General features: G+C 66.3%; 3 protein-coding genes across 3 annotated transcripts; 1 reads left to right on the top strand and 2 right to left on the bottom strand.

Annotated features, from left to right (window-relative positions):
* Positions 1-639: 639 nt before the first annotated feature.
* Positions 640-10,445, bottom strand: RASAL1 (RAS protein activator like 1; the record flags this gene model as incomplete). The annotated part of the gene is given in 22 exon segments (XM_082491908.1): positions 640-776; positions 1,644-1,708; positions 1,852-1,961; positions 2,061-2,204; positions 2,206-2,244; positions 3,078-3,215; positions 3,300-3,473; positions 3,707-3,859; positions 4,922-5,059; positions 5,142-5,334; positions 5,526-5,638; positions 5,770-5,834; positions 6,045-6,198; positions 6,291-6,408; positions 6,554-6,642; positions 6,862-6,999; positions 7,099-7,180; positions 8,059-8,188; positions 8,310-8,371; positions 8,486-8,599; positions 8,719-8,775; positions 10,381-10,445. Coding segments are annotated over 22 exon segments (2,478 nt in total).
* Positions 10,446-13,143: 2,698 nt separating this feature from the next.
* On the top strand, positions 13,144-16,799 carry WSB2 (WD repeat and SOCS box containing 2). Its single transcript, XM_082491528.1, has 9 exons — positions 13,144-13,215; positions 13,404-13,575; positions 13,677-13,912; positions 14,129-14,260; positions 14,595-14,695; positions 14,960-15,132; positions 15,375-15,488; positions 15,982-16,089; positions 16,308-16,799. The coding sequence occupies exons 1-9, from the start codon at positions 13,200-13,202 to the stop codon at positions 16,468-16,470; spliced, it is 1,215 nt and encodes a 404-aa protein (XP_082347654.1). The 5' UTR covers positions 13,144-13,199; the 3' UTR covers positions 16,471-16,799.
* Positions 16,800-17,742: 943 nt separating this feature from the next.
* On the bottom strand, positions 17,743-20,624 carry RFC5 (replication factor C subunit 5; the record flags this gene model as incomplete). Its single annotated transcript, XM_082491529.1, has 11 exons — positions 17,743-18,029; positions 18,301-18,355; positions 18,457-18,534; positions 18,743-18,872; positions 18,994-19,075; positions 19,244-19,403; positions 19,516-19,589; positions 19,909-19,988; positions 20,087-20,223; positions 20,428-20,492; positions 20,593-20,624. The coding sequence occupies 11 exons, from the start codon at positions 20,622-20,624 to the stop codon at positions 17,933-17,935; spliced, it is 990 nt and encodes a 329-aa protein (XP_082347655.1). The 3' UTR covers positions 17,743-17,932.
* Between the last annotated feature and the right edge of the window lie 1,134 nt (positions 20,625-21,758).

The raw sequence follows: 21,758 nt of genomic DNA on the forward strand, positions 1-21,758 counted from the left end.
CCCTGCCGGCTGGGCTCGTCCCTTCCTCCCTGGGCCACCCGCTGCCACCCGCCACGTGTCTTCGTGTCACCCCCCCGTGTCCCAGTTCGCCCCGGTCCTGTGGCGATAGCATCGTGGGCTGGTGCTTTTCTTTTTCTACCCGTGGCCTCTTTGCGCGTCAGCCGCCTGTGCCACCCGTGCCACCCGTGCCACCCGCCGCTGCCCCACGGAGCCGCGTACAGCCGGTGCTATGTGTACATCTCTGTGTTACAGAATACACCCCGCGCCAGGCCAGTGTCCCCACCGTGTCCCCACTCGGGTCGTGGCACCTCCCGCCCTCCCGGGGTGCTGGGTGGCATCAGTCGTGTGTTGTCCCCCCCCACAGGTGGGTTGCGGGGGGTCCCTGCGGGGATGCTGGGCTGGCAGGGGGAGCTTGGGGCACCCCCGTGGGCAGAGGAGAGGGGGGCACACCCCCCCCCGCACACGGGCACCCCCCGCGGGACACGGGACACGGGTGGGATGAAGCCCCACGGAGAGGGGGAAGGCGAAAGCAGAGGGAGGGGAGGTGGGTGTAGGGGACTACAACTCCCAGCAGGCACCGCGGCGAGGGCAGGCGGGGCTGGGCGCTGTTTGGGCGCAGGGCATGCTGGGAGATGTAGTTCAAGTTGCGGGGGCCGGGGCTGGGGGAGGAATGGGGGGCTCGGGGGGGCTCGGGGCGCCGTCCCGGCGGGCGAAGGCGTCGTGGGCGATGTCCAGGTCCCGCAGCACCGCCTGTAGCCGCCCCCCCACGGGGCCGTCTGCGCCCCCCGCCAGGGTCAGCGCCGCCCCCGGCACCCACTCGTGGCACCCCCCCCCCCCCCAGGAACCCCCCCCGGCACCCCCCCAAGAGGCATCACCCCCCCCCCCCCCTCCCCCCCCTCCCGTTATAGCTCCCGGCACCCATCCCCGGCACCCACCCCCCCAGCAACCCTCCCGACACCCCCCTAGCGGCATCCCACCCCCCCACCCCTCCCCCGCCGTGGGACACCCCCCCCCCCCCCCGGCGCCTATCCCCGGTACCCACCCCCAGCACCCACCCGTGATACCCGCGGCCAGCACCCGCCCGCGGACCACCACGCTCCATCCCACCATGCCCCCCATCAACCCACCACATCCCAGTTTGTCCCACCGCCCCATATCCATCCCCCCCACCCCCCGCTCGGGTCACCCCCCCCACCCCACCCACGGACACGGAGAGGCACTGCCGGGGGGTGCGTGTGCGTGGGGGGGTGTGTGTGGGGGGAATGGGGGGTGTGCGTGGGGATGGGGCGGGGGGGGCGTTTATGGGCGGCTGTGGGTGTATCCGTGGGGGTGTGCGTGGGTGCCTGCGGCTACGTGTGCCGGGGTGTACCCCCGGCTGTGCTGTGGGCACCCGTGGGGGGTGTCAACGGGTGCCGCGTGGGCGTGTGGCCCCGTGGCCCCGTGTCGCGTGTATTTGCTGTCCCCTGGTGGGGGGAACCAGCGCTCTCTGCGGGGACGGCGTGTGCGCCTACGTGCACGCGTGTGCAAGTGCCTGCATGCGTGTGCAAGCGTGTCTCGGCGTGTGCCCGCTGCCCCACGCAGGGGTCACCCCAGGGTGGAGGGTCCCCATCACCCACTCATCCCCTCCCCCGCCATACCCGTACCTGCCTGCCCTGGGCAGGGGGGCTCGGCCACCACGCCGCCCTCGGGACCCTCTGTCCCCGTCACCCTGCGGGAGAGGGACCCTCAGTGCGCTCCCCCCCTGCCCGCCAACACCCAGGGTCCCCTGGGACACCCGCACTGCAGTGCCAGTGTCCCCACCCCACCCCCCCCACCACCCCTGCACCCTCCCAAACCTCACCGCAGCCGGACCCCCGCTTGCCGGAGGTGCCCGTAGAGGGTCTGCGCCGCCGCCGCGGGGTCCAACGGGTCACTCCACTCGCCCACCGCCACGGTGCTGTGGGTCCGGCTGCACCCAGGCGCTGCCAACGACAGCGTGGTGGGGGACCCCCGCACCCCCTACCCAAGGGAAATCCCCCCACCCCCACCCCCCACCCTACGCTGCCCGCCGCCGGCCTTACCGGTGCGGGCAGGCTGCAGGCAGCAGGTCCAGCGGCCGGCGCGGAAGGTGCCCGGGTGGCAGGTGGGCAGCATGGCATCGTTGGCGCTGCTGGCCTGCCGCACCGCCCACAGCCACTGCCACAGCTCCTGGGCGCTCTGCGGGGACAGGGAGGGAGGGTGGCACCCCGACGGCCACCCATGGGCGCCCTGCGCTGGGCATCGCCGGCGGGGAGGAGGAGGAGGAGGAGGAGGAGGAGGGTGGAGGTGGGCATGGGCGATGCTGATGGGGTCCCTGGCAGGGGTGGGCACCGGGATGGTGGTGGGCACCAGGGACAAGTGACAGTTTGATGGCAAAGCTGCTCAGGTAGGACCTGGTGGAGAGATGGCACCACGGGAGGTGGGGTACCCCAGTGACCCCAGTGCACATAGGGCTGGGACCCCAGTGATCCCAGCACAGCCAGGGCTGGTACCCCAGAAATCCCAGAACAGGCGTGACTGGTTACCCCACTGATCCCAGTATCCCAGAGCCAGTACCCCAGTGACACCAGTACAAATATGGCTGCAAACCCCACTGATCCCAGAGCTGGTACTCCAGTAACACGAGTACAGATATTGTTGGAAACCCCACTGATCCCAGTATCCCAGAGCCAATATGCCAGTGACCCCAGTACAGACATGGCTGGATACACCACTGATCCTGGGCTGGTACCCCACTGATCCCAGTATCCCAGAGCTGCTACCCCAGTGACACCAGTACAGGTAAGGATGGAAACTGTACTGATCCCAGTACAGCCAGGGCTGGTACCCCAATTTTCCCAGTGCAGCCAGGGCCCAGATACCCCCTTGACACCAGTACAGCCAGGGCTTCCCAGTGTTCCCAGCACAGCTGATACCTGGGAATAGCTGGATTTGAGACCGGGGCCATTCCTGTTGTCCCCATGGGACCCGGGGCTGCCCCTTGGCTGGGTGATGGGGAGGGGCCTCCTGGGGCAATGGGGTGGGGGGTTCTTGGGGTGCCGGGGGTGGGGGGCACCCACCTTGCACTGGATGTAGGTGGTGTGGAGCTGCCCGGCGCCATCCTGCGCCACGATCTGCATGACGTGTGGGTGCTGGAAGGTGCCCTCGTCCACCCGCTCCACCGCCCTCATGCGCGGCACGGGGATGGAGCAGCGTACCTGGGGAACCCCGAAACACCGCAACTCACTGCACCCCCATCCTTTCCCCGCGTACCCGGCGTGGGGGTCACGGGCAGCACCCACCTGCCACTCGGGGGACTTGGAGTAGGTCAGGGCCTCGGTGCTGAGCCAGAAGTACCTCTTCTTGAAGGCGAAGCGGGGCAGCAGGGTGGGCCCCCCCGCCGTGCGGGTGTGCAGGTACCCCTCCTTTATGGTGGCCGACGGGTGGCAAAGTCCCCGTGGCACCAGCCCCTCACCCTCTGCGGCCGTGGCACAGCCGGGTGGGGAGGCAGCGGCGTCACTCCAAGTGCCACCGCCTTCCCCTAGCCCGAGGATGCTCATCCCGAGGATGCCCATCCCGAGGATGCTCATCCCCGGTAGCGCCCACGGGGCACCGAGCGTGTCCCCCTCCCCGCGGATGCTCCCGGGATGCAGGAGGGACAGCAGGGATGATGCCACCCCTCCATGTTGGGTGCTGCCCCCCGTGGTACCCGCTCACCCTCAGCGCTCTCCACCGCGACCAGGTTGTCCAGGAAGGCTTTGACGCGGGTGACGCTGGGCAGCAGGACGGCGTGCAGCGGGGCCATCCATGGCTCCTTGCCCTGCCCCAGCTGCAGCCCCAGGTTGCCGATGCTCTGTAGCGCCTGCCCCACGTAGGGAAGGGCTCACGCTGCCGTATCCCCCTTGGCATGGGACATCCTCCCCCCCCCCCTTCCCCCCCTGGCTGCTCCCCCAAACCTCAGGGGCATGGGAATTGGGGTGGAAAGTGGGGAAGCGGAGCAGCCTGGGGGGGTGATGGGACCCAACCGATGGCCCAAACCGGTTCCTGTGTTGTGCCCGACGCGTGGCCAGGTGACGGGCAGGGCTGGCCTGGAGCGGCACGGGAAGGAGCCAACCCGTGGCATGTGGCATGGGGGCAGGAATGGCTCTGCCCTCCTTGGGGTCCCCATCATTCCCTGGCGTCACTGTCCCTTCCCACGTTCCCCATCCCTCCCCAGGATTCCCATCCCTCCCCTGGGTCTCAATCCCTCCCCAGTGTCCCCATCCCCCCCGCAGGTTCCCCATCCCTCCCTGAGGTTCCCATCCCTCCCCAAGGTCTCCCTGACTTTCTAGGGTCCCCATCCCGCTCTGGCACCTCCATCCCCTATGGGTCCCCATCTCTCCACAGGGTCCGCATTTGTCCCTGAAGTCTCTGTCCTTTCTGGGGTCCCTCTCTGGAGTCCCCATCCCTCCCTGGACTCCCCATCCCTCCTTGAGACCCGTGTCCCTCCCCAGGGTCCCCATCCCTCCCTAGGGTCCCTGTCCTTCCCCAAGGTCCTCATCTCTTCCCAGGGTCCCCATCCTTTCCCAAGGGTCTCCATCCCCCGCAGAGGTCCCCAACCCTCCTCAGTGTCCCCATCCCTCTCTGGTGTCCCCATCCCTCCCCGGGGTCCCCATCCCTTCCCAAAGGTCCCCGTCCCTCCCAAGGTTCTCATCCCTCCCCAGCATCCCCATCCCTCCCCAAGGGTCCCCATCCTTCCCCAAAGTCCCCGTCCTTCCATAAGGTCTCCATCCCTCCTCAAGGGTCCCCATCCCTCCCAAGGTTCCCATCCCTCCCTCAGCATTCCCATCCCTCCCCAAGGTCCCCACCCTCCTCAAGGGTCCCCATCCTTCCCCAAGGTCCCCATCCTTCCCCCAGGTCCCCGTCCCTCCCCGCCCCCCCCTACCTTGGCGAGCAGCAGGAGTGTACGGCCGGTGCGGGGGTCGGCATGCTGCTCCCGGAGGCTGAAGAGCTTTGGGGTGAGGACAGCAGGGGCGAAGAAGCGGAGAAAAAGAAACCCGCTGATGGAAAAGTACCGCACCTCCTGGCCGGGGACAGGGACAGCTCAGGGCTTGGGGCAGCAGTCCCAGCGACGTGAGGACCCCTGGCCCCGTAGCCCGCCCCACCTCGTGCTGCTCCGAGGGGAACCGCTCCTCCACCCGCCTGCGGAGCTGCTTGAAGGCCACCCTCATGAGGAGGGGACACTTCTCCACCGAGCCCACGATGGCGTCAACGATGTCCCCCAGGTAGCCCTTCAGCAGCTCCAGGCTGCTCTCCCGCACCCGTGCCTCCGACAGGGACCCCTTGAAGGAAATCCTCCTGCAGGGACACCACCAGGTCAGGAAGCGCCCGATGCCCAGGAATTGGCCACCCCGTGTTGGCCAAAAGCCATCGAGGTGACCCATGGGCTCAGCAGCAATGGGTGACCCCTCCCGCAGGGGACACCTGGATGGGGATGGCTCGGGATGTGTCAGGCACTGTGTGTCCCCCAGCCGTCCCCCAGCACTCGCCTGCTACGGCTCAGCTCCATCTTGCCGGGGTCCAGCTCCACGTACTTCTTCTCCTCGAAGATGCGGTTCACCACGGGCTTCAGGACCTCGTGCAGGTAGGGCAGCCCCACCACCTGTAAGGGATGGGAATTCTCCATCTTTGCCCCCAAACTGTCCCCACATGGGACACAACCCGGCTCTATGCCTTGATGCCATCATGGGAGGGCACAGAGGGGACCTGGCTGGTGTCCCCTCCCACGCTCACCTTCATGAACTGCTCCACGGACTTGGAGGCCAGCGAGTTGGAGCGGAAGAGGGTGTTGGGGTCCGCTGGAAGAGCGCAGAGGCCATGGCGAGGTGGCCATGGGGTGATGCCCCAGCCATCCCTGGTGTGCCCAACCCCGGGGACACGTGGCACCTTTCCTGCCTCCCTCTTGGTGGCCCCACTCTTCTCCCCATGAGGGTTTGGGGGGACCCTGGCAACCCAGTTTCCTGGCTGGGAGGGTGGTGCAGGTGGTGCCCCCTGGCCCTGGCACTTACTGGTCCTGGCCAGCTCACGGGCGGTGAGATAGTCCAGGAGGGGCACGGCCAGCCCCTGCCCCAAGAAGATCTTCACCAGCTTGGTGGCCACGTCCTGCCGGCTCTCCCCTGAGGTCACCTCCTCCAGGATGGCCAGGGCCGTGCCAGCGGGGGGCTGTGGGGACGGTAAAGGTGGGCACAGTGAGGCCCCCACACCGGGGTGGTCCTTGGCCACCCCCGAGGGTCCCCCCACCCCACAGCACCCACCTGGCCCGGGCAGAGGATGGGCTCGGTGAGGAGCTGGATGAGGGGCTGGTAGTAGGTGTGGGGCAGGACCATGTCCTCCACCAGCCGCACCGCCAGCCGCAGGGCGCCCAGCTGTCCCCTGCAATGACACAGGGAGGGGGCTCGGCCGCATCCTGCACCCACCACCCTCCATCACCCCAGCTCCTTCCTGGCTGGAATGGGGGGGGGGGGGGGGGACACCCTGCACAGCCCCCCTTGGGGACCTGCTCATGCAGGGTGCTCACCCGTGGTCCTCGGTGGCGCTGGGGAAGGGCAGGAGCTGGAACCAGCCCTTGGTGGGCTCTGTGCAGATAGTGTCCAGGGGGAATTCGACCTGGGGAGGCCGGAGGCAGGGTCTGAGTCGCACCCCAGTGTCCCCCATCAGTGGGGACACCTCCTCACACAGCCCAGGACACGCAGCGGGGCTGGAGGTGGCACTGCCCCCGCGGGGCACATCCCCGTGGTCACCTGGACCACCTGCGTGGGGAGGCAATGGGGCTGCGGAGGTCCCCCCGGCACCCTGCCCCGTGCCAGTGCGCCCCGAGGTCCTCACCCGTCCCAAGAAGTCATTCTTGCCCACCATGTCCCAGTCCCACACCTCCACGCTCAGCACGGCTTCCCCCAGGTCACCCTCCGCCAGTTCGAACTCCAGCACCTCGTCCCAGTGCGGGAAACGGGTTTTCTTAATCACCTGCTGGTGGAGGGGGGGGCACAGACACACAGGGACCTGTGGCTGCAGGGGACGAGTTGCCCGAGCTTCTGGGTCCCAGCACCCAGCACCCCGACTCACGGCCGTCTCCGATGTGTGCCCGCAGCACGACACCCGGGCGAAGGGGTCCGAGGTGCCCGAGGGGTCCCGGGGGGCCAGGTCCCTGTGGGGAGGTGGGGGTCAGCGGGGGTGCAGCGGGCAGGGGTCCCATCCGCGCCAGCATGGTCCCCGCACCCCCATGTCCCCCCTTTCCCCCCAGCTCGCCTGGGCACACCGGGCACCCATGGGGCAGCCGGTGGGTGCCGGGGGGGACGGTGGCGAGAGCGGGTCCCCATTCCCCAACGCTCCTGCCCCAAATCCCTTCCTCCATCAGTCCCTGAGGGCCAAATGGCACAGCGGGGTGGGGTGGGGGGGGGGGGGCGGGGGGCTCTGCTGTCCCTCCTGGCTGTCCCCATGGCCATCCCGTTGCCTTGGTACCCGCTTCGGTTGCCATGGCAGCGGGATGCTGCTTGCTCCGCTGCCAGCAGCCCGCCGTCTGGCAGGCGCGCATGTGGGCACACGCACACACACACACACACACACGCACGCACACATGCACACGCACACACACACACGCACACGGGGCAGCCCGGGCCATGCCTCAGTTTCCCCCTCCCAATTTTGAAAGCAAAGGGGAGAAATGTGGCACGGAAACTAACTGGTCCGATGGGGACCGTCCCCCGGGTACCCCACATGGCCCTCTGGGCCACCCCACACTGCCCCTTGTCCCCTTGTCCCCGAGCAGCGTTGGCAGTGTCCGAGGCAGCTGAGACCCCGTAGCGTCGTCACATATGTGTTGGCATCATCCATGTCCCCAAACAGGACGCAGCGAGGGCCTTTCCCGGTGCCGAGAGGGGAGGACGAGCCCCGCGCCCCCGCCGTCCCCATCCCCTCCCCTCCTCCCGCTGCCCAGACCCCACTGGCCAAAAATAAGACCCCGGGGGGGCTGGTCGCACCCCCATCGTGCCCCACCAGTTGTCGTGTGTGTGTCGCCCCCCCTACCTGGCCTCGATGAGGTGACAGCGCAGCACCCGCGGGTGGCCCTGCTGGGGGACCCCCAGCTCCAGGTGGATCTCACCCTGCACCTCCTCGTCGGGGTCCACGGGCGCCAGGCTGAGCCAGCTATCCACGCCTGCCGGGGGGGGGACACACGGGGTGGGCGCCCCACGGTGCCAGGATGGACCCCACTGCCACCATCCACCCTCCCCAGTTCCCCACCTGCCCCCCCCCCCCCCGCTGTGCCCCCCACTCACCCCGCGGCTCAGCCGAAATCTGCTGGCGGCTGAGCGAGACCTTGCCGATAACGTCGTCCTGCCTGCGAGGGCAGAGACACGGTGGGCACTGAGGACACCGATGGGGACATGCCACCCCTGGAGGGGGAGGGGGGAGCTCCACAGTGCCCACCCGTGTCCCTTTTGTCCCCCCTTACCCGATGGTGTCTTCATCCAGCACGTAGACGGCGAGGCCGTGGAAGCCGCGGGGCAGGCGCAGGGTGTACTCCTCACCCCAAAAAGGATTCAGGTTCTTCCACACCGTGGCCGTCCTTGCGGGTGAGGGCAGAGGTGGCTGCACCCCCCGAGGGACAGCTCCCGTGTCCCCACGTGTCCCCTCCCCGGGGTGGCACGGTGTCCCCGTGTCCCCCCCTCCCACCCCACCCCATACCTGGCCACCACCTCGTTGTCCACCTTGACCACGCAGTAGGGATCGCTGGAGCCGGACCTGGGCAGGGGACGGAGGTGCGTGGGGTCAGCCCCCCACTTGGGGGTCCCACCCGCCCTCGGGGGCTGCTGCTGGGGGGGGGGGGGGAGGAGGGCCGGATCCCACCCTCACGTCAAACCCCACCAGCGAAGCACCAGCCCCGGAGGGTGAGATGAGTTGCCCGGTCTCAGCCTGGACCCACGGGGGGCTGACACTGGGATGGGGACAACAATTTTTCCCGGTGTACCTTGAGCAGGGAGACCCCACTGCGGGTCGCCCCGAGCCATCGCTCTGCATCCCCGTGCCCCCCACCCGTGGGTGCTGGTGTCTTGCCAGCGGCACAGGTACAGGCAAGCCTGAGTTTCTGCCGCAACCCGCTGTTTCAGGGTGACACCGGCCTGGCCCAGGGCCCGTCCTGGGCTTAACCCCTTCCGCGGGGGAGGACGGGACGGAGGGGACAAGGGACAGATCCAGGACTCTTCCCCCTGGTCCCCTGCAAAGCCCCTTCCCCGCTTATTTATGGCAGCCGGACCAGCACCGAGGGATGTCAGCTCGGGGCGGCGTTCCCCGGAGCGATGCTGGAGCCCCGAATCCCCAGCTGCTGGAGTCAGGGGATGACGGGAGGCGCTTCAGCAAGGAGCCAGCCCCCGAGTGGGACGAGGGAGGTGACCCCAGCCTCCATCCCAGCCGGGGGCCGGGCCATGGCTGCGAGCTCGGCACCGCTTTGCCATGACCGTGGGGGATTTCGGGGGTATCTTGGCCCCCCCCCCAGCAGAGCAAAGCCCACGGCCCCGGTGGTGTGGCAGAGCCAGGCAGGGAAACCTCGGCAGCGTGCGGTGGGGTTGGCAGCTCCCGACCCCCTCGAGACCCCCCTCCAGGACCAGGTCACCCCGAGCCCCTCTGCAGCCTCAGGATGGCCCCAAGCCGATTTTGGGGCGCTGGGAGCGGCACTGGGCACCTTGGCCCTTATGCTGGTGGGTCCGGATCACCCCAATGTGGCCAGACACCCCCCTCCCCCCCCGGAGTGGGGCACCCAGCATGGCACCACGGCCCCCGCCGGGTGGGGAAACTGAGGCAGGGAGGTCCTGCTGGCCATCACCATCCCCGGCTGCCGGGCCCTGGGAGCGGCCGGCAGTGCCAGGCTGGCACATCCGGAGGAGCCCCGGCGCTGCCAGCTCCGTCGAGGCATATCCGTGGGGCAGGAGCAGGTCGGGGGGGGGGGGTGTCTCCCTGCTCTCCCCTCCCCACTCAGCCTCCCCCTCGGTGTGGTTGCCCAGCAGGTAGGTGGGGTGCAGGGGGCTGTGCCTCCCCCCTCCACCCCCAGTGGTCCCCACAGCCATGGGGGGGACATGTTGTGCTCACCCTACTGGGGGGGAGCAAGGGGATGCCCAAGGGGTTGGGGGGCTCATACAGCTCTGGTGGTGGTGGGGGAACCCCAGACCCCCCCTTTGGTGCAATGGCTCAAGCTAGGACCCCCAAAACCACAGGGAGAGCGGAGCACCCAGGGAGAGCAGAGCACCCAACACCCTCCCCATCTCCCGGGGGGGGGGGGCAGGAGAAATTGGGGGGGCTAGAGGAAATTGGGGGGGAAGGGGCTGAGAGCCCCCCCCCCCCCAAGCCACTCACACGTCCTTGGCGGGCAGATCCTTCGCTTCCACCACCCGGCAGTGCAGGGAGGTGGTTTTGGCCATGCCGGCGAACTTCGGGGCCAGGCGATTAGGAGTCCATGGTGGTGGTGGGGGGGCTCCGAGCCACCCCCTCCTCGGCCATCACCGGCGGGGCTACCACCCACCGGCCTCCTCCTCCTCCTCCTCCTCCTCCTCCTCGCCCGCTTCTCGCCGTTGTCTTCTTCCTTTTTCCTCTTCTCGGTTGTTTTTTTCTCGCCGCTTCGCTCCCCACCTGCGCCCGAGCCCCAGCGAGCGAGAGCAAGCGAGCCGGAGCGCGCGGGCACGCGGCGGCGGGCGAGCTCGGGTGGGCTGGCCGCGTGCCCACCGGCCCAGCGGGCGAGTGGCACCCTGCCAGGCACCCACAGGTTGCCACTCACCGGGAACTCGCCGTGGGGTTTCCCCCCCCCCCCCCCCTCTTAGCCCACCCACCTCACCGGGTACCGGTGAGCACCGGCGGTGGGTAAAGCCTCCTCCGTGTTGTAGAGATGGGGAAACTGAGGCACAGGGTGCCCCTGGGGGGGGGGGGGGGGAGGACGAGGATGCACACACCATCTGTGATGGCACAGCTGAGTGGCACAAGGGACTGTCCCCAGGATGGGGGGGGGGGGCTCTGCCTGTACCCCAAAGTGGCGGTGGGTGCCACGGGGAGCCTGGTGGGAGTGTCACCATCGGGGGGGGGGGGCTGCTGGCACAGTGGTGTCTGAGACCCCCATGGGACCTTGTCCCTTGTCATCATCTCCCCCCCCCCCATGGGTGCCCCCTGCCCTTGTGGGGGACAGACTGGGGGGGACTCCAGATTCCCCACATCCCCACGCACCCCAGCTTCTCTGCATTGGGGGGGGGGTGGTGGGATGGAGGGGGACGAGAACTGGGGAGGAGGTCCCCGCTGTCCCCGCTGCCCTGGTGGTGTGTGCCCACCCCCCTCCCCCAGCCATATTGGGGGGCACTGGGGGGGCCAGAGGGATGGCGGAGTCGGGGGTGCGGGGGTGGGCTGGCCAGATGTCTCCTGCAGTGACTCACAGTAGGTACTGCCAGGGCGGGCGTCACCCGTGGGTGCGGGGTCCGGGGGGGGTGCCGCTACCGGGGGGGGGTTGGCAGCGTGTGGGGGCTGTGGCCCCGGGGTGACACCGCTGGGGGGGTGTCACCATGTGGGTTCTGGGTCCCTGGGGGGTGACACTGCTGGGGTTGGTGTCACCGCGTGGGTGCCGGGTCCTTGGGGTGACACTGCGGGGGTTGGTGTCACCATGGGGTTGCTGGGTCCTTGTGGTGACACTGCTGGGGGGGTGTCACTGTGTGGGTGCTGGGTCCTTGGGGGGGGGTGTGTGTGTCACCATGTGGGTGCTGGGTCCCTGGGTTGTCACTGCCAAGGGGGTGTCACTGTATGGGTGCTGGGTCCTTGGGGGGGTCACTGCCCGGGGGGGGGGGCACCATGTGGGTACTGGGTCCCTGGGGGGGGGGCACTGCCAAGGGGGTGTCACCCTGTGGGTCCTGGTTCCCTGGGTTGTCACTGACGGGGATGTCACCATATGGGTGCTGGGTCCTTGGGGGGGGGGAGGGTGTCACTGCTGGGGGGGTGTCACCGTATGGGTGTTGGGTCCTTGGGGGGGTGGTGTCACTGTCAGGGGGTGTCACTGCTGGTGGGGTGTCACCGTATGGGTGCTGGGTCCTTGGGGGGGGGGTGTCACTGTCAGGGGGTGTCACTGCTGGGGGGGTGTCACCGTATGGGTGTTGGGTCCTTGGGGGGGGGGGGTGTCACTGTCAGGGGGTGTCACTGCTGGGGGGGTGTCACCGTATGGGTGTTGGGTCCTTGGGGGGGTGGTGTCACTGCTGGGGGGGTGTCACCGTATGGGTGTTGGGTCCTTGGGGGGGTGGTGTCACTGCTGGGGGGGTGTCACCGTATGGGTGTTGGGTCCTTGGGGGGGTGGTGTCACTGCTGGGGGGGTGTCACCGTATGGGTGTTGGGTCCTTGGGGGGGTGGTGTCACTGCTGGGGGGGTGTCACCGTATGGGTGTTGGGTCCTTGGGGGGGTGGTGTCACTGCTGGGGGGTGTCACCGTATGGGTGTTGGGTCCTTGGGGGGAGGGGGTGTCACTGTCAAGGGGTGTCACTGCTGGGGGGGTGTCACCGTATGGGTGTTGGGTCCTTGGGGGGGGGGTGTCACTGCTGGGGGGGTGTCACCCTGTGGGCACTGGGTCCCTGGAGGGTGTCACTGCCGGGGGGTGTCACTGCTGGGGGGGTGTCACCGTATGGGTGTTGGGTCCTTGGGGGGGGGTGTCACTGTCAGGGGGTGTCACCCTGTGGGCACTGGGTCCCTGGAGGGTGTCACTGCCGGGGGGTGTCACTGCCGGGGGGTGTCACCGTGCGGCCGCTGGCTCCCCGGTGCCCCCCAGCCCCCGAGGAGGGGGTGGGGTGGGGGCCCAGCCCGGGGGCCATCCCCGTCCCCAGCGGGGCGGCTGTGGCGGCGCCTGCTCGCTTTGTTTGCCGTCCGACCTGTTCCCCGGCTCCCTCGTCCCCGCGGCCCTCCCAGGGACAGCCCAGGGGGCCCGGGGCGGGGGTGGGGGGAGCCATGGCGGGGGTCCCTCCCCTCTGCCCCCCGCTGCCGCCGCCTCCCGGGGAGGAGGAGGAGGAGGTGGAGGCGGAGGCGGAGGAGGCGGAGGCGGTAGCGGGGCTCCCCTCACCGCGCCGCCGCCGCCGCCGCCCTGGGCCTGGGCCTGGGCCCGGCGGGGCCTTCCCGCGGTCGGGCGGGGGCGGCGGGGCCGGGCCGGGCGGCGGAACCGCCATGAAGCCGAGCGGAGGTGAGGCGGAGCGGGGAGCGGCGGCGGTGGTGGAGGGGGGGGGGGGGGGACGACGACCCTCCCTCCCTCATCCCCGGGACCCCTCTCACCCCCCGGGGGAGGAGCGGGGGTAGGCCCAGACCGTGCGTGCGTGTGTGTGTGTGTGTGTGTGTATGGGGGGGGTGTAACATGGCCGTCCCGCCGCCCAGAGGAGCCGGTGCTGCTGGCGGAGCTGAAGCCGGGCCGTCCCCAGCGCTACGACTGGAAATCCAGCTGCGAGACGTGGAGCGTGGCCTTCTCCCCCGACGGCGCCTGGTTCGCCTGGTCGCAGGGGCACTGCGTGGTCAAGCTCATCCCCTGGCCCCTGGAGGAGGCCGAGCTGTGAGTGGGGCTGGGGGGTGTCCTCTGAGGGGGGGGGGGGTGTGTTCCAGGCTGGCCTTGAGGGGGTGGGTGAAGGCACAATCCTTCTCCTTTCTCCCCAGCGGCTGCAAAAGCTCGGAGCGCAAGAGCCGGGGCGGCAAAGCGGAGGCCAGGAGCCGAGGGGTGGCCAAGGAGAAGACGCTGGAGTGCGGCCAGATCGTGTGGGGCCTGGCCTTCAGCGCCTGGCCGGCGGCAGAAGCCGGGGAGACGGACCCGGCCTGCGCCGTGGGGCTTCCCTGCCTGATCCTGGCCACCGGGCTCAACGACGGCCACATCAAGGTCTGGGAGGTGCAGACAGGTGAGCCGCCCTCGCCGACAGCGGGAGCCATCCTGGCTTCAGGCTGGTGTCTCTCCCCTTGCTCCCCCTTGGAAGGAGATCCTGTCTTCATCCTTCCCCAAATACTTCCCGGGGGTGAGCGGGGAATACTTCCCTTGCCGTGTCCCAACCTGCGCGTGAGGGGCGGTGCCTCGTTCCCCATGGCGGGACAGCACTCAGCATGTCCCCTCTCCGTAGGACACCTCCTCTTCAGCCTCTTGGGGCACCAGGATGTGGTCAGAGACCTGAGCTTTGCTCCCAACGGAAGCCTCATCCTCGTGTCGGCCTCACGGGACAAGACCTTGCGTGTCTGGGACCTGAGCAGAGATGGTAGGAGCGCGTGGGGACATCCCTGGTGCTAGGTCACCCCCGGCTGAGGCTCTGCTGTGGGAAAGAGGAGGGGAGAAACCCACCTGGGTAGGGGTGAGGGTCTTTGGGGACAGTGTTCAAGGAAGAAGGGGAGAGTCCTGCGACACGGAGCAGAGCCATCCACTTCCAAGTGGGGCCTGGGAAGTGCAGGAGTGGAATGAAAGTAGACAGAGCTTGGGTTCTGCCAAAGGGAATTCCCCAGCCCCTCTTGGGAAAGGTGTGGGGAGAGCAGGGGCAGGGCCCAGCGCTGCCTCTCGTGCTCCCCTCTCGTGACTCGTGTGTCTGTTGTCCCCAGGGCGGCAGGTCCAGGTGCTGTCAGGCCACGTGCAGTGGGTCTACTGCTGCTCCATCTCCCCAGACTGCAGCATGCTCTGCTCCGTGGCCGGAGAGAAGTCGGTGAGTCCTGCTGGGTGGGAGCCATCCTGTGTCCCGCTGAATCCAGTGCTCCCCTCAGCCCTCTGTGTCCCCTCCCCGATGCGAGAAGCCCCCATGTGAGAAGGTGCCAGGCCAGAGCCACCTTCGCTCCTTGGCCATCCCAGCTCTGCATGGAGGAGCTGGGACCTGTCACCAGAGCCCATAATTCTTAAACCCTGAGATGCTTCTCCTCCTCTCCCGCCACGAGGATGCTCCCAGTCTCAGCTCCTGCCCATGTTCCCGCAGGCGCTGCTGTGGAGCATGCGATCCTACACCCTCATCCGCAGGCTGGAGGGGCACCAGAGCAGTGTGGTGTCGTGCGACTTCTCGCCGGACTCGGCGCTCCTCGTCACCGCCTCCTACGACGCCTGCGTCATCATGTGGGACCCCTACACCGGGGAGCAGCTGAGGACGCTGCGGTACGGGGCCGGAAGGCCGGTGGGGGACCGTGGAAGGTGGACAGAGCAATGCCATAGGGGATTGTTGGGTTTGAGGGAGGCCTTCCTTTCTAGCTGGGCATGGCAAGCACCTCTCCCCTGTCTCCAGCGGCTCAAAGGGGGCTCTAGCTTGCTGGGTTTGGCCCCTCTGCCAGTTCTGGAGGACTGGGATGTGGCTCATGGCAGCCTGGGGCTGACGCTGGGCTTGTTCTCCCCACTTGCAGCCACGTCCCCTTGCACTCAGCGCTGGATTACAGCGGCGAAGTCCACACCAGCTCCCTGCGCTCCGTCTGCTTCTCCCCTGAGGGCCTCTACCTGGCCACGGTGGCAGATGACAGGTGAGTGAACACCCCCCTCGGTGACCTCCAGTGGGGAAGAGGGTCCCAGGAGGACACCACCAAAACAAACCAGGAGCTCAGGACGTGCCAGTTGGGGAGCAGACCTCATGTGCCAGTTCCCCACCAGTGCCCGGCGTTAAGGGGAAAGGGCAGGCTGCCTGGGCCGCTGCGGCTTGGCCGTGGCAAGGGCTAGCAAGGTCAGGGCCCTGTCGCCCCTCTGAGCGATGAGCCCGTGTCCTCCTCCGTGCCGTGCCACCCTCGCTGTGCCCCTCAGCGCAGTCACTAGCTCTGTCTGCATCCAGCTCAGCTCGACGGGGGACAGTGCCTCCCGCCTTGCTGCCGTGTTGTGACACTCCTGGGATGCTCTAAGCCCATGGGAAGAAAATCCTACTGCAGAGTTTGCATGCATTCAGGTGAACCCAGAGGCTTTCTTTTAGCTGCAGGCGCTGCCTGGATGTGGGCCTGGCATCGTGTCCCCTCCTTTTCTCCTTAGGCTCTTGAGGATCTGGGCGTTGGAGCTGCGGTCTCCGGTCGCGTTTGCTCCCATGACCAACGGCCTGTGCTGCATGTACTTTCCACACGGCGGTTTCATCGCCACAGGGTGCGTATGCGGGAGAGGGGAGCGGAGAAGCACAGGTTGCTTTTTTCTCCTGCAGCTCTGGGTCTGCTCAGCAAATTCTGGGCTTCCCTGGATGTGCAGGCTGGTTTCCTGGGCTGGGGAATGCGTGGTTGCTACAAACCTGGGATATTTGGGGGTTAATTGAGCTTTGTGGAGTTTCTCTGCCCTTGTGCTGATGGCTCATTTGGATCCCGTTGCAGGACCAGAGATGGCCACGTCCAATTCTGGACTGCTCCAAGGGTCCTCTCGTCACTAAAGCACTTGTGTCGCAAAGCTCTGCGCACCTTCCTCACGACGTACCAGGTCCTCGCGCTCCCCATTCCCAGGAAGCTGAAGGAATTCCTCACTTACCGGACCTTTTAAGGCAGAACGGAAAGTGGAGGCACAGAGGTGAAAGCCCTCTGCCCAACAGCGGGGCTCAGCCTGGGTCAGAGGAGGCACCGCAGCACCGACGTCTCGCTGATCTGTGAGCCGTGGGGCAGGAGGATTGCTACCCCCTTTGTTTTGGGGCCGTGTCTCTGAATGCAGAGGGATTTTTTTGGTGTAATAATACTAGAACCCAGCAAAAACGCATGCAGAGGGCAAGGGGCACGAGCTGCGGTGGCCCCGCAGGGGACACCAGTCCCTCTGTCCCCCTGCTATCTGCCAGTTTTGGGTCAGGTGCTTTTGCTTCCAAGTGCAATGTTGTGGGTTGAAGGTTTCGCAGCCGCGGGCTGAGCGAGGCTTTTGTCGTTAGTACAAATACGGGGCCGCAACTGTCCCCGACAAAACCGACCCTCACTGGGACTGGCTGGTGCTGCAGCTTAGTTCCCGGAGGGATGCGGGCTCTGCCGCTCTCCTGCTCTGGGCATGAGCCGGACAAATCCGAGCAGGTCTCTGTGGACTAGACGACAGCGATGACAGAATTAAAAAAAAAACATTATTCCTCATGCCTTTCCTCTTGGCTCGTAGAGGTGACCTGGGGATACCCGGCAGGGCATGCCCAGGGCTTCCAGCCCTCCTGCCACGGCGGTCAGGGCGCCAGCGAGTGCTCACGCGGCTCTGAAGCGCCGCAGAGCAGTAAACGCTCAGCGGTGGGTGCTGGGGAGGATGAGTCCACCATAAAGGTGGGATGGGGCTTCACGCATCCCCCGGTTCCCATTCCTGCCTTGCTTCACTGGAGCAGCCCCATGAAGCAGTCTCGTGTGCTCGTCTCCTTCCAGCTTAGCTGGCGTCTGGAGTGCTTTGAGTCCCCTGCGTGCTGGAGGCTGTGACCCCAGCTGATGGAGAAGATGGGGAGTGTCTCCTCTAAACCGCTCCCAGGGATATTTTCTCTTGCGAGCAGCTGAATGCAGAAAGTTGGTGTTTCCCTAACCCCGACGGGTGTCACCCACAACCGTGTTCCCTCTCTTGTAACGGGGATGTCGCTGCAAGAAACCGCTTGATGGGGTGGCACAAGCCACGGTCGTACTGCTCGGCGTGCAAGCACCCCACGGCAGCTCTGTCCTGCAAGGACGGGAGGTTTTGCAGGCAGGTGACAGCAGCTTGACTTTGGCCTGTGTGGCTGTGACAGGGACAGGGGCTGAACCTCCACCACCTCCCTCCGGTCCTTGCAGTACAGGAGAAAAAAGAAAAGACACGTGCAACCTGCCGGGCTTTAGAGGCATCTGTATTTCTCGGTGAAGCTTAGAAATGATGCTGCCCAACTCTCGCGCTCCGCCTCCGGGCTCAAGGCTTCGAAAAAGGAAAGGGAAAGTTGGAAGGAGCAGCTCCGGGCATGGGGCTGAGGATCCTGTCCGGCTTCTGCGAGAGCTGGCGACGCAAGGAAGGATCCACCCAGCGGGACTCAGGCTTCGGCCACGATCAGGTCCCTGGTGACTTGGAAAGCCGCGATGAGGGAGCTCAGCTGAATCTTTTCACTGGTCCCAGCAGCTAGGCGGTACCTGGAGCAGGGGGCAAGGGCAGGTTTGGGTGTTTACACCAGCATCCGCGTCCTCACAAAGCGACACCCTTGGCAGGGATGGAGCAAGCCAAGCGCAGCGCCGGCGGGTTTATGCAGCAAGAACGGATGCTCAGGGGCTGCGGGTGTCTGCCAGTGGTGCCCCTCGGCCACCAGGACCCGGCACAGCGCGGTAACGGTGACCGCCACGGGGTGGGCATGCTGGCAGCCCCCCAGCTGGGGTGTTTTGGGGCAAGGGGCGAGCAGACACTTACTCGATGTCTGCCATTTTGATCAGCAGCTGGATACGGACCGAGGGTGGGAAATCGACTGCGGAGAGAAGGAGACGGCATGCGTCAGCATGGGCTGGGAGGGGGGGACACGGTTGTCCCTCGTAGGGTCATCCAGGAGCCAGCCCCACGAGCCCCTACCTCTGTGCACAAACAGATGGATCTCGGTGAGGATGTCCTGCAGGGCCAAACCCTTCAGCGTCTTCAGCTCCGTGATTTCTGAGATGAGAGGGAGTGAAGGGCTTTCTTCCAGGCCTTTTCCTGCGAGATCCCACTCCTCATCCCCGCGACAACCCCGAGGACCCTCCCCAGCGAGCAGCACCCACCCCAGCCGGAGCAGGAGGTCAGAGGATGGGAAGCTCTGGCGAAGCAGAGGGTTTTTAGCAGCGGGGATTAAACCCAACGGCCAACAGAGGGGAAAGGATACTGCGGTAGGCGGTGGAAAAGTCCTGGTTCAGCATCCAGTCGAGGATGTTGGCGATGTCAGACTTGAGGGGGTGTCCCGTGCAGGTGTAGACGTTCTCCTCTGTCACCTTCCCGAAGGCCATGGTGGTGCTCTGAGGAAGAGGAGGGTGGAGGAAGGATGAGGAGCTCGTCCCTTCTTCCACCGACCCCTCCAGGGCAGCTGCCTGCGTGGGGCCGACACGAGGGGAGAGCGGCCGTGGCCACGGTCCGTACCTGCAAGATATTGAGGGCTCTGCGCATGTCACCGCTCGAGAGGGTCACCAGAGCCTTCATCCCATCCTCAGTCACATCCACCCTGGAAAACAAGACCCAGGGCTGCAGACGGAGCAAGCGCTGCCGGAGGGAAATACAACCGTGGGAAACCCAAGCCCGCTGCTCCTCCTTGCGTAGGGGAACCGGGGAAAAAGGGAGTGCGGAGGATGCTGTGGAGAACCCCTGTCTCACGTTGCTCCCCCTGGCTCACCCCTCCTCCTGTATGACGTGCTGCAGCCGCGGCACCATCAGCTCCGGGGTGAGGGGGCCGAAGCGGAACCGCGTGCAGCGGGACTGCAAAGCGGGGATGATCTTGGAGAGGTAGTTGCAGATGAGGCAAAAGCGGGTGTTTTCCGTAAACTTCTCGATCACTGCAAAGAGGAGGGAGGGGAGGCTGGTCCTGGTCGATCTCCTCCTACAGGCACCCACCCCACACCGGGCTGGAAAAGGGTGCCAGTGGTGGTGGTCCCCAGCGCCCCTCACCTCGCCTCAGGGCGTTCTGAGCATCCTGCGTCATGGCGTCAGCTTCATCCAGGATGACAAGCTTGAAGCCTTTCCTTAAAAAGGGAGAAGAAAAAGGGGTGGCTGCTGGCTTGGTGCTGGAAAAAGGGGGACTGGGCGGGGGTACCTATTCCCAGTCTGACCCCCGGGAATGCTCCCAGGGAGCCCCGCTTTCTGCTCCGGACCAGCATCTTCCTCACTCATCCTTATAACCCTCATCCTCCCCGCTTGTGGGGACACCTTCCCGTCTGCTCCGGCACGCTTCCCACCCCAGGAACCCCCTCCCGAGCCAAAGGCCGGGGCAGGGGCTGTGTGGGAGAAGGGGGGGATGATGAAGGGATGGGGAGCTTTGGGAAGCGCAGACCCACCACTTACTTAAAGATGGTCCTGGTGCTGGCGAAGCTCAAGATGGGCCCTCGGACGATGTCGATACCCCGGTCATCGGAGGCGTTGAGCTGGAAGGAGATGCCATAGAGCCATATTTGTGCTCGAAGATGCCCCCAGGGGTGGGGGGAACCCCCCCATAACCCCCTCCCCACCATCCCATCCTCACCTCCAGCACCATGGAACCAAACTCCCGCTCCCGGTAGAGCTGCTTGGCGCAGGCGAGGATGGTCGAGGTCTTACCAGTACCGGGAGGTCCATAGAGGAGAAGATGGGGGAGTCGATCTTCGCTGATGAACCGCTGCACTGGAGAAGGGATAACAGATTTGGGGGATGCCCGGTATACCCTGGTAGTATTTGGGGGAGGGGGGGGGATGGTGGTTACTTACTGGGGCGGGGAAGTTTGATTACGGGGGGGGGGGTGTTGATTACAGGGGGGGGATGCGTGTGATTACCGGGGGGGTTGTAATTACCGGGGGGAGTGTATTTACCGGAGGGGCTGTTACTTACCGGTGCTGAGGATATCCCGGTGAGACACCAGCTCCGACAGCGCCTGCGGTCGGTACTTCTCCACCCTGCACCGGGAAGAGGGGGAAGGGGGGGGGGGGATGTCAGTCCGGGGCAGCATCCCCCGTTCCCCCCACCATCACCTCCCGGTCCCGGTCCCGGTCGTACCACGGCAGGTTCCCGCCGCCCGCCCGCGCCATTCTCCGCCGCCTCGCGAGAGCACCGGGACGGGACGGGGCGGAGCGGGGGGGGGGGGGCGGCCCTACGGCCGGAGGAGGACCGGGGGCGGTGGTTAAAGCATAACAAGGCGGTGCTTGTGCTATGTGGGGGGGGGGGGGGAGGTACCGGGAATTGCTAAAGTGAAGTTTTGGGCATAACGTTGGGGAGAGCGCGGCACTGGGAATTAGGAAAGTGAAGTTTTGGGGATGGTTTGGGGGAAAGCGTGGCACTGGGATGAGCTAATGCAGGGCTGTGGACGTGCTTTTGGGGGGAGCTGGGGGGGCTGCGAGTTGCTAAAGTAAGATTGTGGGCATGGTTTTGGGGGGAGTGCGGCACTGGGGATTGCGAAAGTGAAGTTTTGGGGATGGTTTTGGGGAGAGCGCGGCGCTGGGGTGCGCTAATGCAGGGCTGTGGATGTGGTTTTGGGAGTTGGGAAAGGGAGGGGGTGGGCATGGGGATGGGGAGAGAACGGTGCTGGGGTTGGCCGGAGGAAGGGGATGGGTGTATTTTTGGGGTGAGCGCGGTGCTGGGAGTTGGGAAAGTGAAAGCTTGGGGATCCTTTTTGGGGAGAGCGCGGTGCTGGGGTGTACTAATGCAGGGCTGTGGACGTGCTTTTGGGGGGAGCGGGGTGCTGGGAGTTGCTAAATTGCAGTTTTGGGGATGGTTTGGGGGAGAGCGTGGCACAGGGATGTGCTAATGCGGGGATGTGGATGTGCGTTTGGGGAGAGCGGGGTGCTGGCACTCAGCATAGCAAGGTGGTGCTGGGCTCCTGGGGAGAGCGCGGCACCGGGAATTGCTAAATTGAAGTTTTGGAGATGCTTTTGGGGAGAGTGTGGCAGTGGGGTGTGCTAAAGGAGGGCTGTGGGCGTGCTTTTGGGGGGAGCGGGGTGCTGGGAGTTGCGAAATAAATGGGGTGGGCATGGGGATGGGGAGAGAACGGTGCCGGGGTTTGCCGAAGGAAGGCGATATATGTGATTCTGGGGAGAGTGCGGTACCGGGAATTACTAAAGTGAAGTTTTGGGGATGCTTTTGGGGAGAGTGCGGCAGTGGGGTGTGCTAAAGCAGGGCTGTGGATGTGCTTTTGGGGGGAGTGTGAGGCTGGGAGTAGCAAAAGG

The sequence above is a fragment of the Vanellus vanellus genome, assembly GCF_965231255.1.
Source record: "Vanellus vanellus genome assembly, chromosome: 16".
In the NCBI taxonomy this organism is placed as follows: Eukaryota; Metazoa; Chordata; class Aves; order Charadriiformes; family Charadriidae; genus Vanellus; species Vanellus vanellus.